The 20055-nt window shown below is 38.8% G+C and overlaps 1 protein-coding gene across 10 annotated transcripts in view; it reads left to right on the top strand.

The window, feature by feature from the left end:
* EXT2 (exostosin glycosyltransferase 2) overlaps positions 1-20055 on the top strand; it is a 198752-nt gene that overhangs the window by 106795 nt on the left and 71902 nt on the right. For all 10 annotated transcript variants that reach the window (XM_077963091.1, XM_077963089.1, XM_015114420.3 and 7 more), the window contains 2 exons: positions 3958-4147; positions 12961-13127. In XM_077963091.1, the coding sequence (XP_077819217.1) occupies positions 3958-4147; positions 12961-13127 (357 nt within the window). The remainder of the gene's footprint in view (positions 1-3957; positions 4148-12960; positions 13128-20055) is intronic.

Genomic DNA, 20055 nt, shown 5'->3' with positions numbered 1-20055 from the left:
CAAGAAAAGTTACTGTCCACTTCCCAGCCAGCCATTCCTTCCTGTCCTCCCTCCTCTCCTACCAATTCACTTCCCAAGTGGAGCTGGCATGTGGGATGAGACCCGATCTGTTGTCTTGCCAGCGACTCTGGCTCCATGTCCCTGGCAGCTCCTTGAAATCAGAGCTGCGATGCCTTTCAGGGGTGCCTTACTTTAAATGCCAAGGCACTCGTTTTGTGAGTCTAAGCTTTGCATCTCTTAGGGAATTTTCCTCTCCTCTTAATGTCATAAAGACATTTAAGTGTGTTGGCATTCAACCCCCTTCTCCCAAAGAACAGACCTCATTCTGTTAGAGTTTTAATAGTTTTTCCTTCTGTTTTAGTGGTGTATTTACCTTTTTAAATTTATGTGCACACTTTGTGTCAGTGTTATATATTTGGTGTGTTTTTATTCCATAGACTCTCTGAAATCATAGTGTTTGGGGTGGGTTCTTGCTTATTGGCCCAGATTTTATTAACAAGGATCAAGAACTTTTAGGATTTTTGTCTGAGAAAAGAGCTAGAAGCAGCAAACTCTGGAGTGCCCCACACTTGCATTTTCCAAAGTCTATAAAATGGTGATGCATACCCGGTCTGGGTATGTATGTAGGAGGGCGTAGGGAAGGGCTGTGAACCATTACCGTCTGGTGTTCTGGAATCAGATTGCTTGAGTTGTATCTCACTTCCATCACTTACAGGTTATATAGCCTTGAACATCATTTGCTATTTCTAGTTCTGCAGTTTCCTCATCTGTAAAGTGAGAACAATAACCGTATCTATCTTGGGGGTTGTTGTGAGTATCTAATGAGGTAATACATGTAAAGCACAGTGCTTTGCACTTAGTAAGTACTCAGTAAATCTTGACTGTTTCAATATCACACATTAAATCATTTTATACACTTTTTTAAAAGAATCTTTTTGTTTCTTTTCCACTTAAAATGATGTTTTTCAAGCAGGCATTAGTGAGTATTGTGTCAAGAGGGTTAGGTGACTGGGTTGGGGATAGTGATGACACATAGACCATGAACCGTCCCTGGGGATTAATTATGACTTAAATATAGGGCTACTTTCTGACTTCAGTTTCCATAAAGGTCAGGAAGAGATAAAGAATAAAATTTGGGGTAGAAAACTCAAAAAGGTTTCTAGAAATACAATGAGTTGCTAAGGTCAAATACGAAAATCCAGGCACCTTCCTAAGACTACAGTTTAATATTAAAGTGTGATGTCATGGAAACAGAAGGTCAACATTGAAAAGACGGACTTTCCTGGCCGGGCGTGGTGGCTGACACCTGTAATTCCAGCACTTTGGGAGGTTATGGCAGGTGGATCACCTGAGGTTGGGAGTTCGAGACCAGCCTGACCAACATGGAGAAACCCTGTCTGTACTAAAAATACAAAATTAGCTGAGTGTGGTGGTGCATGCCTGTAATCCCAGCTTCTTGGGAGGCTGAGACCATAGAATCTCTTGAACCCGGGAGATGGAGGTTGAGGTGAGCCAAGATTGTGCCATTGCACTCCAGCCTGGGCAACAAGAGTAAAACTCTGTCTCAAAGAAAAAAAAAGAAAAAGAAAAGATGGCCTTTCCTATTGTGTCTTGGTTGTGAAATCTAATTATAGCATGTTGTGGACACTTTGGCTTTAATATCCTGAAATTAGGACCCCAGGAATCGCATTCAGCTTCTCTGAGTTTCCATCCCATGTGTATTCCGTGTGTTTGTGTGCATTTCTCATCCCACACTCTTACATCTGGCAGACAGCCGTTGTCACAAAGGTGGTGATGGGTGTCCATCAGTGATATGGATGAGATTGATAGGGGACCTTGACAATCCCAGAGTATAAAAGGCTGGGAAGTATGCAGCAGCCGTGATAGCAGATAGGACATTTCATACTCAGCCACCTTCTGGCAAAGATGGAGTTCAGTCCTGGGCTTTTTGCATGATAACATAGGAATATGAGTGTAATTAATGCCACTGAATTACACATTTAACAATGGTTAAAATGGCAAATTTAATATTATATCTATTTTACTACAGTTTTAAAAAGTGAACAATGTAATATACCAAAACCTTTATATGCTTTAAGTGGGTAGATTGTATGGTATATGAATCATATCCTAATAAAGCTGGTAAAAAATATAAGAACATTTAAATAATCTTAATTATTATCAGTACAAAAATAGTTTTGCTTACATTGCTGTATTAAAAGTACTTAATATTTTAATGATAGCAAAGAGATTGAATTTCTTTCATTACTTTTTAAACTTTATTTTAAAAACATTTCACACTTAACAGATAAGTTTTGAGAATTGTACATTGAACTCGTATGTTTCTCACCTATTTTCACACATTGTGAGCATTTTCTCTTTATTCTCTGTGTTCAGAAATATGCACTGTAATATGGCAGTGGTTTTTGTTTTTTTATTTTTGTCTTTTTAAAAAATTCACTGTGCTACTTCTGTTAATCGTTTGCAATCTGAAAATTCATACCTCTCATATCTTACGTACTGAGAACTTCTTTAATTTCTTTGATAGATTTATTTCTCCCATAGTCTGTGTTTTCTTTTCTGCAATCTCCTATTAAATGGATGTTGGACCTCCTAGATTTTCTCATTTTTTCTGTCCTTATTTTTCATCTCTGCCTTTTTGTTCACCAGTCTGGAATATTTTGTCATCTTTATCTTGCAATCCTGACCTTTTTTCCCCCGACTGGCAGGACCAACCAGGTAGCAATCCTGCCCTTAAAAAATTTTTTAAACTATTATATTTTTAATGTCAAAGAGTTGTTTCTGTTCTTTGATAGAGCTTTTAAAATAAAAATAGGAATTTATTCTTGTTTCATGGATGAAGAATCTTATCTCCCAGTGGATACAATTTGTTGTTGATGCTGTTTTAATTTCCTTCTGCTACTTCTGTTGTTCCTGTTACTTCTAAGTTCCTTTTCTTCTTTATTCGTTTGGTTTCTGTCATTCATGCTGAAGATGCTCTTGAAATGTCTGTGATTCTAGAATCTGCTCATGATTGAGAGGGAAGCACTGAAAAGCTGATTGGAAGTTCTCTGTGTGAAGGCCAGCTTACTGCCTGGAGGACTTCACTGTAAGATGTTGGGGTGCCGAGCTAGCCACATGGTTGCCAACGCTTTGGGAACTGAAGGGGAAAGAAGGCTGTAGGGCCCATCATTCAGAATGTAGATTTTTAGCCTATATTTTCCTCTCCTCTGTGCCTGTATTTCCCTGTCTAGAGCTTCAGTTTCCTCAGAAAGGAAACCTCCCTTCTCTAGCTGGGATAAGGGACGAGTCGTTTTCTGGCTGAGTAGGATCAAGGGAGGGTTTGTGAATCTGGGCCTCTAACTGCTCCTTACACAGATTTTTAATAGTCTTCCTGTTTTCAACCTTACCGCTCCTCTTACCTCACAAGGTATCTGGTGAGTTTCATTCCTGAGCCCTGTGAATTCCCAGGTTGGCTTGCTTGCCATTGCTGCCTCCCCTCCTGGTAGGTGCCCACGTCTCCACTCTCACTCCTCCTCTGCTATCCCTTCTCTAGCCCTTTCCGTCTTTCAGAAATATCGTAATAGGCCCATCAGCTGTTGTCTCTTCTCCCATCTCTTTGTCCTTGTAGATTTGCATTCTTTTATATTCATCAACTGCCTTTTTATTGGGTTTGGGGAGAGAGTGGAGATAAATGCATGCTTTAGTCTGTCGTGTTTAACTAGAGTTCTTTTCTCAGCTGCAAAAGTTCTCAGCTCCTTTTTCAGTGATATCAGGGCCAAACTTAATTAGTCCATGCAAATTTTGAGGAGGGAAAGACTTTGAGCAGTTGCTTAGCTCTGGGATCAGTCCTGGTAAAAGCCGCCAAGCCTGCCATGTTTGGGTTTGCTGACGATATTGGGTGAGCCATATTGTTACAGCTGCTTTTCTGACCTGTGTTAATCTGTCCTCTTGTAGAAGTGGGGCAGTGTGAGCAATCCACTCTTCCTCCCGCTGATCCCACCACAGTCTCAAGGGTTCACCGCCATAGTCCTCACTTACGACCGAGTAGAGAGCCTCTTCCGGGTCATCACTGAAGTGTCCAAGGTGCCCAGTCTATCCAAACTGCTTGTCGTCTGGAATAATCAGAATAAAAACCCTCCAGAAGGTAAGAAGCCTTAGTGCATCTCTCAGCTGGATTGATTTTGGATGGCCAAATTATTCACATCCTTTGTTTTAAATAAATTTTCCTGCTTTGTCAATAGCAATGCCATTTCTGAGACAGCATGCCTTCATTTTTCTCAGTCCTCTCATTCTTGTTCTAGGGTGGCCCATTTAACTCCAAGCCCTGGCATACTCTGTAGCCACAAGTGTTTGAGGGCTTAGGAATCAATAGGATCAAAGGCTATCAGCCTTGGGAAAACAGATCTCAGCTTCCCTCAGCCATCTCAGCTGATTTGTTTACATGAAAACTCAGTTTAAAAGGCATTAGTTTTCTCCTTTCTTATCTCTGCTCTGATGCTGTACTTTCCTCCAAAAATAAATAATAATAATAAAATAAAAAAGGATGGCCTCACGTCTGATTGGAAAAGTCAGCAGCAAAGCATACCCTGTCCAGACTTCAAGTCAGGTCCTTAAAGAGAGCAATCACTAGAAGTTCCCATTGGTTCTCCCTTAATCACTTTGTTCCTTGCCTTGGCCACCCCTGTAATCTGCTGGCTGGCAGCTAGGGTTGAGGACTATTTGATTCATTGGATTTGTTTTTAATTCGGGACGCACAGAGTATGTTCCACCTGCATTTAGTTTCTCATTCAGTCTGTGTATTACTGATCCTAATCCCAGGGACTTCAAAGCTCCTGCCATTTATAGCCTATTAAAGCCAGGAAGTTTCTGATGGATTAGAGCAAGGAATGAATGAGTTTGAAGTTAGTAATGTGCACCACTGTCACCGATAAGGTCTAGTTTATTGCCTGACAGTAGTATCTACACTTTTTATGGCTAGTCTCTTTTATGGATATACTGAAGTCGGGAGAGTCAACCCTGAAAATGGCCAGTAGTAGATCTATAGTCCAGGCTGGAAGAAGACCATATTTCTGGCTCTGTTAGGCAAATCAGAATTTGCCTTGAGAAAATTCTTTAGTTTTTCCTTCACTTCATGAGATGTTTATTCTCTGAGAGAATCATATGCTTTCTTTTTAGATTTAGGGAGCCACAGTTTGAGTAAATAAAACAGCTATTTTAAATGAAGGTCTTATATTATTCCCTGATTTTTAAAAATTAGTTTTCTATGCCAAGATTTGTTTGCTCTTTCTCAACACTATTGCATGGCCAGTTTTCTGGGTTTTTGTTTTGTTTGGTACTTAATGAGGGAGAAGGAAAGGGGTAAAAGAAAAAGGAAGATGTGGGCATCATTTAAGAAGGGAGGGTGAGAATACAGAAAGGAAGGAAAAGAGAGACAATTATAAGGAACTATGTGAAGAAGGAAATTGTTGACTTGGATTTATTCATACCAATTGCCTTTCTCCAGAGTGAAGTGAATTGGATGGTATTGCATTGCTAATTAGTCCCTTCATTTATAAAGGATGAGTTATATTTGTAGAAGGAAGTCTGGGGCCTGTCATTGGGTCTGGAATGGCTTATTGTGTCTTGTGGTAGTCACAGGCCTGTATTTGCTCCTGCATGCAAAGGCCACCAGCTTTCAGAGAGACTCTCAGCCTGCTCCTGCAGTCCTGCCTGAAAGGCAGAATTGCAAATTACAGTGCTAAATGCAAAAGAGGCTTCTCCTTATAACTCCTGATTAGCCACTTTAGGCATAAGGTGAGTTATTTATTGTGAATTTGTGTCACTTCTTTTGGGAAGGTATCGTTGCAAACTGTGAGAAAGGTTAACTTTTTTTTCCCCTTCTTGATCTAAGCCTCTACACTGGCACAACTAAAGGCAGTGTAGCAGGAGCCCAGATTTTGGAGTTGGGTGTTCAGTTTTAATTTTTGGTAAGACCCTGCTAAAATGTAGTGGTTAATTTTATGACCAGGACTTTATTTTTAAAAGACTTTGACTCTAGGGAGGAAAAAGAGCCCTTAACTGATGAGGCCCTAATTTTGACACGTGTAGTGACTGGACTGGCTTTTTTCTAACAGCGGTTTTTAGGTCAGGGTTCTGGCTCTGGCTATGTGGTTATTTGGGGAGAACATGAACCATGTTTAATCTTCTGTGGGGTGTTTGTTCAGTTGGTAAATGAGGCTGTCAGCTCTGGTCCGCATGCCAGCAAAGGCATCTGATTTTTCACATACAGCATTAGTAACATATATATTATATATATATATATATATATAAAAGCAAGTCCAAGTCTTTGAAATATTAGAGGCAAAAGTGATGTTTTTCGCTTTCTCTACATTTACTAAAATAAATATTGTGGTTACCATGTCTGCTGCTGGGAGGATTTGTGCAGGCAGAAATATACCCGCCTTCCTATTTTTTTTTTTTTTCATTCTCCAACCCAACCAAATACTTTTTTCTTTTGGTTATACTTAAGTCCAAATTTCTGGGTTTTAAGTTTAAGTAAATACTTAGACTAGGCAATTGAAATTTCCAGTGAGCTTTCATCACATTGATTTTGAGCTTTGTCAGAAGAAAAGGCAGGCTACTGCCTTTCTTCTTTTAACTGACTTTAGTTTTAAATTTGTATTAATATCAGGAGCCCCCCAGCTTCAGATTGTGATTTGCATAGTCCTTAGCAGGCAGGGTGGTATTGGCTGAGCATGTCAGCAACCCAGGATGGTCAACAGGGGAGTAAAAGCAGCAGCCACCTTCCTTGTGAGCCAAGTTCTAGGACTGCGGGGAGTTGGTTCATGAGACCAGCTGTACACCAGCAACTCAGGCAATTCTGAAGTAGGCTTAAGGTTCGTATGGAGATAATCTGATCATTTATTTTGTGAATCTGTGGTTGTATTTATGATAGTGATTGGCAGGAGGGACTTGGGGTCATCTTCAGTTAACCTGACCATTTTGTAGTACCTTTGCCAAGTTGGAGAAAAATGTCTTTGCTCACATTTCTCTTGGCATCCAACATGGAGAAAACCGTTAATCAATATACTTAAAAAAAGAAATCCATAACACAAGGAGTTCTTTTTCTCCTTTGAGCTGGACTAAAGCTCATACTGTGAAGTTATCAGGTCACCTGGCTCAGCTGTTTGTTTTTCATAAATTCTGCAATGCATTTGAAAAATCATATTTTTCAGGCTACTTTGTATGAATGGAAGGTGACATTTCTATTTTGTCTGTTATAGGTTCACAGGATGAGACATAAGATACAACAGCATGCTGTTTCATTTAGAATTTAAAGGAGTAAGGAAAAAAGACCCCATTTAGGCTAAGCAATAGAAGTTAGGCCTGAAGATTTCTAGCTATGACAGTTTCTGTCTGCATTCTAGGGGTCACCCCCATATCCTTTGTCTAGACCTCTTCATGTTATCAGTAGAGAAGTGAAGTTCATAGGACTTCACAAGAATCCATTTGTGAAGATGATAATGATGTAACCATATTATATACTTTTTAAATCCTAGGAATAGGAACTGTGCTACATGCTTATTATCTCTAGACCTTAGGACAAGCCTGCAACGAAGCTATTATTATCCCCATTTTACAAAAATAAGAAAAATGAAACTCAGATTAGTAATTTGTCAGAAATCAACACAGATCTTTCTAGATCCAAAGCTCACGCCCTTTGCACTAAGCCCCCCCCCCATGTCTATTTAGATTACCATTTAGTTGTAGGAAAATCATCTTGTGTTGTCAGTTCTTTGATTTGGGATCATATATAAGAACTAGATCCTTGTCAGGGACTCAGAGAGACAGAAAAGTAAATCTATTTTTTTGAAAAGACTAATGGGAAGGAAAAAACCTCTTTTCTTTTTCACATATATTTTTCTTTCCTACCTCATGCTCTTCTCCTTCTACTGCTCCAGTCCTGATTTTTTTAAAGGTTACCTTTCCAGAATCAAAATTCCATATCAGAATTATCTAAAGGCAGGATATAATTTTAATGCTTATTCTTTGATTGCTGCCCTCTCATTTCTGGCCTCCACAAAAGGGATACTGTCAGAAGCCTGAGGGAATGCTACTTCTCTTTCATGGAGGCCGTTTAATTTGACAAAGGGAAAACATGAAACTGAGAATTCTATTTAGAGTCCTGTCTGGTGGTAATGATGGTCCACAGATAGCTGATCAGTAAAATGGAGACACCTTTTGCCAAAGCCGACTTTTGGCTACTCAGACCTAACTTACAACAGGGAAGAGTAACCGTGTATCTTAAAAAGCCGTGATTCAGTCTATATTTCTACCTGCACCCCATATCATCCTCCTGGGTCTTCATTGCTCTCTAAAACCTCCCCTTCAAAGACTTCACAGAGGCAAGTTAGTTCTTTGTGGACATGGTCTCAGGTAATTCTTTGGACATATATAGATGAACAGTGTGGAAAGCTGTCTATGGGTTGAATGTGCTATACACATTCCCCAATTGTAAGTCCAGATTCCATCCAGTGTAGAGGTACATTCATACTTAATCAAAGTAGCTAGCCTAGTTTCTCTACATAGTGGAAAGAGGAGCTGTTTGTTGCCTTGTGGAATTAACATGACCAAAGTTCCATGTTCTTTTGTTTTATTAGCGTGTGAGAGTTTAGAGGATTCATGGCAGGGATCTTGCTTCTCTCAAAGTGGATGTGGAAGGCCTGAGCCAGGGGTATACCACTGGATTGTACCAGATCTCAAATGTACCACTTTGACACTGCTACCTAGGGTTCAGAAAAAATGCTCTGGTTCTGTGGGTAGACGCAGACTTTCCAGAGACAGCATGGCTGACATTTAGTGACTGCCGCCGGTGTTCTGGGCACTGTGTTGCTGAATACTTTCCCATTCATCCTCACAGTCAATCATGTCAAGATGGTGGCGTCGTTATTCCTTCTTCGTAGTTGAAGAAGCAGGCTCAGGGTGTTTAACTTGTTCAAGGTCACATGACAAGTAAGTGGTAGACCTGGGATCCGAAGCTGTTTCCAAAGACTGTGTTCTTTCTGAGATGTTTGCTGCCTCGTGGAATCCTTGGCCATAGAGCCATCTTGTTTAGTTTCCACCTGATATCAAGTAGAAATCTGACCTAAGTGAGTGCATTTGAAGTAAAAGGGCACATTGTGCTGCCGAACGCAACACATCTTAGAACAGTTTATACCATCAGGAAGTTCTTACCTATTTTAAGTCTGAATCAGTTTCCCTGTAACTTCTACCCTTCCATTTGTCATGCTTCTAACTCTAGAGGCCATAGAGAACAATTCCCTTTTCATTCGATAATCTTTCTGATAGCCCAAGAATATTAGTCAAGGTGCATTTAGGAGACAGAAACCGCATGGTAATTTGAACAGGAAAAATTTAATCTGAAGAATTATTAACTAGTAACAGGATTTGCCTACTAAAGGGTAAAGAGAACTCTAAAGATTATAGAAAATAAACTTGGGAGAGCCCCTTCCCCAGCTAGATCTGAGATTCACACCTTCCTAATCACACTCACTGGATTAGTAAAGTTTACTGAAGTGCCACAGGCCAAAGTTGACAAGCAGGAAACCCAATCATGCCCTCATCTACACATAGAATTCAACAGGAATCTGTGAACTTGCTGGGAAACTGGCTAGGGCTTTAGTGGAGCTCACCTGGAGCTACCCACAGGGAGAATTTTGGCTGAGTTGCTGGTGGGGCATCCACATAACTTGCTGGGAAGCTGCCTGGAGGGGTGCTGTTAAGTTCACTGGGAAGCCTGTTGGGGTGTGCTAGAACCTGCTGGGAAGCCGCCCCAGGGAAGAGGTGCTACTTACACTTGCTAGAGACAAGTGCCCCTGCCTGCCTGCCTGCTGGCCAGGCACTACTGGAGCAAGAAGTATAAAAGGCATACCAGAACTAGGAAGAAAGCCACCCCCACGCACTGCACTGGCCCTTCAGTGCCCTGTACTGACACAGTGTGACGCCATGCCAGCTGGCAAAGGAGACATGATTGCAGGGTCCAGTTCGGCTATCACTAACAGGGCAATGATGACTACAGTTGAAACTGAGAGGCAATAAAGTGATAAGTGGCACACTTCATTTCTTTAAGCATTCTATAGAAAGCCTGGATACAGATGCCTGCACTATCTTTGTTATTTCTTCTCAACTATTTTCTGGGCTTGTTGGTACTTCTCTTAACGTTGTGGTACCCAAATCTGAACAGAGTCTAACTCTGATTTCTGAGTGTAATCCGGGTACCGTGAACATCCCTGAGATCGTTTCAGGAGATCCAGGATATGGAAATTATTTTCATAATCACACTTAGTCATAATGTATCTTTCCACTTCTTTTATTCTCTCACAAATGTACAGTAGAGTTCTCCAGAATCTACAGGTCATGAGTGACATCATTTCCCACAGCTAATGGAATGTGTGCTTGTATATTTTCATGTATTTCATGTTTTAAAATTTCCTCAGTTTTAATTACTAATATAGTAAGTAGTGTGTTTATGTGTGTGTTTGTGCATGTGTGCACACACGTGTGTGTGTATCCTATATAAACAAAATCTCTTTGGGATTTTCAATAATTTTTAAGAGCATAAAGGGATTCTGAGACCAAAAGTTTTGAAAACCACTGGTCTGGTAGGTAGGGCTATAACCTCCTTCATTTTAGATGTTACGGTACAGGGGTCCCCAACCCCAGGCCATGAACCCGTAGCCATCTGTGACCTGTTAGGAACCGAGCTGCACAGCAGGAGGAATGGTGGGTACCGCCTGAACTCCGGCCTCCTGTAGGATCAGCGGCAGCATTAGATTCTCACTAGAGTGAGAACCCTATTGTGAACGGCTCATGCAGGGATCTAGGTTGCGTGCCCCTTATGAGAATCTAATGCCGAATGATCTGAGGTGGAGTAGTTTCATCCTAAAACCATCCCTGCCCCACCTTCCCCCGCAATTCATGGAAAAATTTTCTTCCTCAGAACTGGTCTCTGGTGCCAAAAAGGTTGAGGACCACTGTTACAATGTATTCATGTTTTACAAGGATTTGGAAACGGTAGTTGTATGACAGGGATTTTATTTATCTGGTATAGGAAGTAGGGATCAAGCAAGAATAAGAATGCTTGCTGGAGAAAGTGATTGAACCTTACTAGTTTTGTTCCAGATCCAGAGAAACATGGGATTCTGAAGCTGCAGGTCCTTTTTGGTCTTTTAATGCTAAACAGACTTAAGTTCAAATACTAGCTTTATTATTTTCTGTGTATCACTGGGCAAGTTAATTAACCTCTCTGAGCCGTGAAAATGCTACTTTGTAAATAATTCCTGCCTCATAAGGTTGTCAGGAAGATTGAATGACAGTGCATCTGTAAAGCATCTGGCATATATTAGTTGCTTAACAAAGTCCACTTCTCCCTTTCCCTCTGCTTATTCTTGTCCTGAGAAGAATGGACTTGCTTAACATCCCATAGATAATGCAGAATTCAGGCCTCCAGTCTTTCAGTCATGTGTTCGTGCATTATTCCAAAGATATTTATCAATTATGTGCCAAGAATTAACTATAATTAACTGTTGATATTGATGAAAAGGCAGTGGCCCATAGGGTTATTTCTTTGGTCATGGATTCAGCCCTTTCCCAAACATACTTTTTGAAGCTGACCACTCTCTTTTAGCCTCTGTGCCACAGGTTTATTTTAAGACCATGAATCTCTTCCTTGACTACAAGGCCTCTCACTTGCACAGGCCCCTTCCGAGACCCTGGGAGTGCCACAACAGTGTGTTCTACAACCAGTTATATTACAACTATGCAGAAGTAAAACATTTTATATGCAGTCAGTTAAGACAGCTTTTCCCTACTGACTTTCCCTGTATCATACTTCTCCTTCATTATGGTGACTTTGGAGTGGCCATGAGCGCTTTGGGACTTCAAGACCCACAAAAATGAGATTTTTCTACAATGTCATGATGGACTTTTTGAAAGCAGTATGATACCTAGCCTTCCTATTCTCGTTTGATAAATGTGTAACGAACAAACTGCCCTCTGAGATCTATGGACATGGGTACTGTACCAAAGAAGTTTGAATTTCATGCTCTGCTAAATGCAGCGTTTTAAAACAAAGAACCTGTGGTTCAATTACTCCAGTCATTTCATAAAGTAGAATGGGAAAAAAATATAAGGCAAGTCATGGGTTGGTGCTTCTTTCGTATACTAGAAAATCCCACATAATTGGACCTAGAAATTTGATATTTACTTTGTAAATTGGTCATGATGAGAAACCAAACCTAGTGAGTCAGGGGGAGGGGATACAGTGCTGAGTTAAGGAAGCTACACTCATTCAATGAAACACACTTGGATGAAGGGTGGATTTTAGCGGCGCTGAAAGCTGTTTGATTGCATGACGGAGGTGGGCACGTCAGGGCAGACATCTTTAGCACATACACTGTATTTCCTAGAACAGCTGCAGGCAAGTTTTCAGCTAGGATAGACTTACCTGGAACTATTTCACAGAGTATTTAACACAGGTGGGTAGAGTTCTGATATTAAAGTCTTGATCCTGAGAATGAGGTAATGCAGACTTTATTTTTCTTCCTGTCATTGTGACCTTGGTCGAGTCGTTTGGCTTCTCCGCCTCTCAATTGTGAGTTGAAGCCAATTTGTTCATTCTAGTTAGGACAGTGTTGAGAATTAGTAATGTTACAAGGATTTAGAGAGGATAAATATGTATGTATATTGTATGTGTGTATATGTGTTGTGTGTGTGTGTGTGTGTATGTACAGTATATATAGTTTTTATAATAATAAAGATGCATCTGTGAGAATCTCCCCTGGCACAGTTGTACCTTTGGATTTGATGAGAGCCATGGATAGAAGTTGATTCTTCTATCTCATTTGTGATGTCATGCTTTTACTACTTTATCTCCTCACAAAATTAAGAGAATAGTAAATACCTTTTCCCTTTTTCCAGATTCTCTCTGGCCCAAAATCCGGGTTCCATTAAAAGTTGTGAGGACTGCTGAAAACAAGTTAAGTAACCGTTTCTTCCCTTATGATGAAATCGAGACAGAAGCTGTTCTGGCCATTGATGATGACATCATTATGCTGACCTCTGATGAGCTGCAATTTGGTTATGAGGTAAGGAGGTTTTACACCTTATGTTTATATGTTTAATATTACTTTCTATGACTGCTTGTCTTTCCTAAAAAAGAGTATTATATTTCCTTCTTAAAAGTCAGAATTCCTAAAATCTGCCAGTAGAGTCCAAAAGGTGTGCATAAGAGTGTGGGTTATGAAGCTGTTCTGTGAAGCACTGGAGAAACCCTATTCCAAAATGGCAACTGTGCCCTCCACTGGTTTTGGGAACTCCCAAAGAGAGTCCCAGAGGACAATTTCAAAAGAGCATCTATAGCATTTAACAAGCACTTAATTGATGTCTCCTTGAATACCACTTCCTTTGACTCAAGCAGCTGGGCACTGCAGCAATAAAAACATCAATAAGTGAAGAAGCTGGCGACACTGACAAACAAAGCAGACCCTGTTGATGGCTTTCTTTCTGAGTTTTAAGTGGAGAGGCTGGCTGCCTGTCTTTAGGGAGAAACATTCCCTATCACCGTTTATTCAATGAGGCTGATGGATTAGGCTGGGTTCAAGGGTTAAGTATGGAGACCAGTAAAGGTCTCCCCAGGGGAAAGTGCCAGAGTCGAGGCCTGGTGAAAAGCAATAGGAATTGATGGGCCCTGTCAGGGTGTACGTGAGATGCATGATGACGACAGGCGGAGGCCTGCGGCTGGGGGTAGAGCTGGTATCAGACTTAAGCACGCAGAGTGTTCAAGTCATTTAGCTATAGCTGGCTCAGGGGAAAGGGGAGTGAGGTAACCATTTTCTTTAGTTAACTGAGGATTTGTTGAATTTGGGGTTCTTAAATCATACTTTTTTTAAATGAAGCTATATTTAGTACATGTATTTATTATAGAAATGTATTTTTAAACACTTAAATCGAAGGTGGATTTTAAGGGAAAGGAAAAGGAATCCACTCCCCCCGACACTTATCACCACCACCAAAAATTAAAAGCTCAAGTTTTCCCAGGTTTTTTTAAAAATGTAGCTTCATTTGAGTGTAAAAGAAATTGTTATGAAATAGATTGATATGTAATGCCCTGGGTGATGTAGTTACTGACCAATGAAAGGCATGAGAGTAGTTAATAAGACATACATTCATCTTTTTGGATTTATTTTTATTCGTAGAAGATGACTTTTACAGCATAGTGTCTAGGGTGTTGGATGATATTTAGTATACTATTATTCCCATTTTAAAAACAAATTGCCTACTTGTTTTTCTAATCAAGTCATGGAAAAAAGACTAATTTTTTTTTTTTGCCAGTGATTTCTCTCTTCATTGCATATAATGGCTTCAAATGCTACTCATCTGTTTATTTTTGTGGCAAAAGAGAGGTGGAAAAAAGGAATGTTCAAAACAGCACGGCCAAGATGGACAGAGTGCTGTCTCTTTAGTATTTTCAGTTGGTCTAAAGGAAGACTACTAAAAGAAGGGTGGGCTAAATGTATTCCTTTGATTTCTTTCAACCCTGAGTTTGTTTTAAACAACTAAGAATATGTTAACGAGAGGAAGTTTTGCAGCACTTAAAGGGACTGAACTCGCATCTTTACCTCTTTCCTCTGATTACTTGTGTTTGATTCCATATTACCTCTAAAGAAGTAATTATTAGAAGAGTGAAACCAGGAAGCTTTCTTATCTCTGTTAGTCAGAATCTCCAGACGCTATGGAAGGAACAACTTTGATAACAACCTTGTATATACAACTTACTATGTTCCTGTCAACGTCCTGAGTGTTTCCATACATTACTTATGATCTTGGCCCAGGCCTGCAAAGCAGGTATGTTTTTCTCATTCTGTACTGAGACTAAGTAAGGTTAGATAACTTGCCTATAGTCACACAGCTAATAAGTGGAAGAATTGGGATTTAAATCCAAATTTTTCTGACACTGTGCTGTCTTCCCTGAGGATTTTACTGTGAGTGACATTTGCCTGAGATCAGTGGTCCTCAGAAGTAGTACTTACAGTCATCAGCATATCATTTGCCTGTCACAAAATTATTTTGACTCTAAGGCAAACAAATACATTTTTTAGGTACCCCTACCATTGGTGCTTTAGGGCTTCTGTGCCCAAATTCCTGCTGTATCACTGACCGATTTATGATGATGAACAGGTTATTTAATCTCTCTGGAACATAGTTCATTCTTATATAAAATGGTAATGACAGTATCTACTTCATGAGGTTATTATTTGCATTGGATGAAATTACATAGTGCCTCCCACATGGAAAGTGAGATTCCCCAGTCTAGGTTGGGTTCAGAGCACTCTATACCTCTTTGTGAGCAAATAATGGTGAACTATGTTGTTTAGTGTCTTTTTTTCCTTTTGGAATGTAAGCACCAAAGGGCAGTAAGTACACCTCCTGTGTGATGGACAGTAGACTGTACACTTTACAGATGCCATGTTAGCTGCTGCTGCTGTTATCATTATGACTACTGCTATTTTCATTATTCCATTCATGATTCTACTATGATTCACGAAAGAGATTGTTGTTTTCATTATTCAGAAGGGACATTTCTATCTTGAAGAAGGGACTCAGTTTAGTGTTGAATCAAGAGACAAAAGATCATGATGCTTCTAAATCCTGCTTTTTATGCTGAAGCCTAGGATTGATTTTCATGCAGGAATTGGGAGCAGGCTTGACTGATTAAGGGAATAAATAAGTAAATATTTACATCCTAAGGGAGTTATATTGGATCCCAGAACTACTATTTTGTGGTGTTATCACAGTCCCTTGGGATTATATCTGTCTTGTTAATCTCTACTCATCCTTCAACACTCAGCTCGGCTGTTACTATCTCAAAGAAGCTTTCAGAGAGTCCCCAGTCAGGTTGGGTTCAGAGCACTCTGTATGTCTTTGTGAGCAAATAATTGTGAACTATGTTGTTATAGTGTCTGTTTTTCCTTCTAGAATATAAGCAGCAAACGGCAGGAACCATGGCTCTCCTATTCATTGCTGTGTCCTCTGTGCCTAACCCAGTTTATTGTATTCAGTAGTTAATTCAGTAACATTTGATTAATGAATAAATCTCCCTTACCAACACACATATGAAAGATATAGAAAAGATTATTCTGGCCTGTATGCCCTTCCACTTTACCATGATCCATAATCTGGTTACATCCATTTTGGAAAACAGTTTGGAGTTTAAAATGTTAAACATACATCTACCTTATGACCAGCCATTCTTCCCATGGGTATTTACCCTAGAGAAATGACAACTTATGTCTCTACAAATACCTGTATGCTAACATTGAAAGCAGCTTTTATTTGTAATAGGCAAAAACTGGAGAAAATAAAACAATGTCTATCAACAGTTGACTGGATAAACATTGTGATACATCCATAGAGTAGAATATGGCTCAGTAATAAGTAAGAAGTAACTATTGATACATGCAACAACATGGACATTTTTCAAAATAATTATGCTAAGTTAATGAAGCAGGATGAAAAAGAGAACATACTTTATGATTCCATATATATGAAATTCTAGAAAGTGCAAACTAACCCTAGAGATAGAAAGATCAGTGGTTGCCTGGAAGGTAAGTGGGAAGGGTCAGGCTGTAAAGGGCAGGAGGGTAGAATAACAGAGGGGTACAAAAAACTTTTAGGGGAAATGGATATGTTCATTATTTTAATTGGGGTAATGGTTTTACTGGTGTATACAGATGCCAACACATGTCAAATTATACACTTTAAATAACTATTTATTGTATATCAGCTATATTTCCAAAAAGCTACAAGAAAAGTTACTTATACTCTAGCAGTAGCATAAAAACTGAAATACTTGAAAAATTCAACAAAATGTGTGCCAGATATGTTTAGTGAAACCTAAAAAATGTTGCCAAGAGAAATTGAAGAACAACTTCATAATTGGAAAGATATAGCATGCTTGTGGATCCAAAGACTCAGTATTGTTACCATGTAAATTCTCCCCAAATTGTATAGATTCAAAGAAATCCAATCAAAATCCCAGAAGGCTTTTTGTTATTGAAATTGACAAGCTAAAATTGAAATGGAAATGCATCAGACCTGAAAAAGTCAAAGCAATTAAAAAAATAATAACAAAGTTGCAGGACGTACACTCCCTATTTTCAAACTTGCTATAAACCTACGGTAATCAAGACATGATAGTATTGGGATAAATTTAGATATATAGGACAATGAAACAGAATAAAGAGTTTAGAAATGGACCACACATGTATGGCCTTGTACACTTGGTGGGAATGTAAATTGATACAACTGTTTTGGAAAACAGTATAGATGTTCCTTAAAAAACTAAAAATAGAACTGCCATATGATCCAGCAACCCCACTTCTGGGTATACATCCAAAGGAATTGAAATCAGTATATTGAAGAGATATCTGCACTCTCATATTCATTGCAGCGTTGTTCACAATAGCAAAGATATGGAATCAACCTAAGTATCCATAAACAGATGAGTGGATAAAGAAAATGTGATACATATGCACAATGGAATACTATTCAGCTTGAAAAAAGAATGAAATTTTATCATTTGTGACAACATGAATGAATCTAGAGGACATTATGCTATCTAGAGGGCAGGCACAAAAAGACAAATATTGTATTATCTCACTAAATGTAGAATCTAAAAGTCCGACCTCATTGAAGTAGAGAGTAGAATGGTGGTTACCAGATGTTGGAGAGAAAGGCGGGTAAAGGGGAAATATTGGTCAAAAGGTATAAAGTTTCAGTTAGAGAGGAGGAATAGTTCTGGTGATCTATTCACAGTAAGGTGACTATAGTTAGTAATGACATATATTATATTTCAGTATTGCTAAAAGAATGGATTTTAAATTTTTCCACCACAAAGAAATAAGTATGCAAGGTGATGGATTAGTCTGATTTGCTTATCTACAATGTGTATGTGTATGGAGCCATCACATTGTACCCCATAAATACATATAATTATAACTTGTCAATAAGAATAACTTCTTTAAAAAAGCTGAATAGCATTAAACAGAGGGGGAAAGGGTGGGTTGAGCAAAAATTACTGCTTGAAGCATTTTTTAAAAGATGATATAGGCTGGGCGCGGTGGCTCACACCTGCAATCCCAGCATTTTGGGAAGCTGAGGCGGGTGAATCATGAGGTCAGGAGTTTGAGACCAGTCTGGCCAATGTGATGAAACCCCATCTCCACTTAAAATACAAAAAATTAGCTGGGTGTGGTGGTGTGAGCCTGTAATACCAGCTACTCAGGAGGCTGAGGCAGGAGAATCACATGAATCTGGGAGGCAGAGGTTGCCATGAGCCAAGATCGCACCATTGCACTCCAGCCTGGGTGACAGTATGAGACTCCATCTCAAACAAAAAAATAAAATAAAAATATAAATAAATAAATAAGTAAATAAAGGATGATACAGAGATATAAGATAACACACACAAAAATCCTCAACATCATAGTCATTACAGCAATTTTAAAATAAAAGCACAGTGAGTTTACCACTATATCTCCACTAGAATGGCTATAAGTAAAATTAAAAAGAATGACAATACTGAGTATTGATGAGGCTGTGGAGCAACTTGAACTCATACATTACTGGTGAAAATGTGAACTGGTACAACCAATTTAGAAAACAGTTTGGCATATAAAACATTTTTTATATGATCCAGCTTCCAAAAGAAATAAATATGTGCAGACATACGTCTACATAAAGACTTATCCTTATAAGATCCCTAAACTAGAAACATCAGCTGGTAATGGATAAACAGAATGTGGAATATCTATACAGGGGAGAACTACACAGCAATAAAAAGAAAGAAATGGATACATGCAGCAACATGGATAAATCTCAGAAGTGTTATGCTAAGTGAACAAAGTCAGAGGTTGGAGGCTACTGACTGTATGACTCCATGTATATGAAATTCTAGAGTAGAAAAAACTACATTGCCAGGGCTGGGGGATAGGATCGACCACAAAAAAGCAAGAAGAAGCTTTTCAGGTGATGGAAATGTTTTATATTATGATATGGTAGTGGTTATAATAATTATATACACTTGTCAACACTCAGTGAATTATATCTTTAAAATTGATAGTTTTTATTGTAAGTAAACTCTTTCAAAACTGGAAAAAAATTTGTGGGATGCACCTAAAGCAGTGCTTATGGGAAAATTATAGCATTAAATGCTTATAAAAAGAAGTAAAGTCTAAAACAGTGACCAAAAGTTCATTCCATTTTAAGAACCTAGAAAAAGAAGAGTAAATTAAACTCAAAGCAAGTAGAAGGAAGGAAGCAAGGTAAATGCTAAATTAGTGAAGTAGAAAACACCAACAGAGAAAATTTACAGATCCAGCATCTTATAGCAATAATCAGAATGTTCCAAAATTACTCATTATACCAGGAACCAGGAAAATTGCAACTTCAATGAGAAAAGATAATTAACAAATGCCAACAAGATGACACAGATGTTGGAATTATCTGATAAAGATTTTTAAAAGGTTATCACAAAAAAGGCTCTAATAAGCAATTATGAGTACTGTTAAAACAAATGGAAAACAGAAAGTTTCAGTAAAAAGAAGATATAAAGAAGAACTAAGTGGAAATTTCAAAACTGATTGCAATACCTAAAATTGAAAACTCACTGGATGGGCTCAGTAGGAGAATGGAGATAACTAGAAAAAACTGGAGAACATGAAGATAAATCAATAGGAATTCTCCAGTGTAAACAACAGAGAAGAAATAGATTGGCGAAAAATGAACAGAGCTTCAGGGACTTGTGGGACAATCACAAAAGATATAATATTGTGTCATTAGAATTTCAGAAGAAGAGAAAGAATGTGGGACTGAAGAAACATTTGAAGAAATAATGGCTAAAAACGTCCCAAATTAGCAAGAGACATAAATGTACAGACTCAAGAAGCTGAACCAACTGTAAACACGCAAAGAATAAATGGCATAAATTTACATAAATTGTATAACCTGAATAAA

The sequence above is a fragment of the Macaca mulatta genome, chromosome 14, assembly GCF_049350105.2.
Source record: "Macaca mulatta isolate MMU2019108-1 chromosome 14, T2T-MMU8v2.0, whole genome shotgun sequence".
Taxonomy (NCBI): domain Eukaryota; kingdom Metazoa; phylum Chordata; class Mammalia; order Primates; family Cercopithecidae; genus Macaca; species Macaca mulatta.
This window is presented reverse-complemented; position numbering and strand designations above follow the sequence as displayed.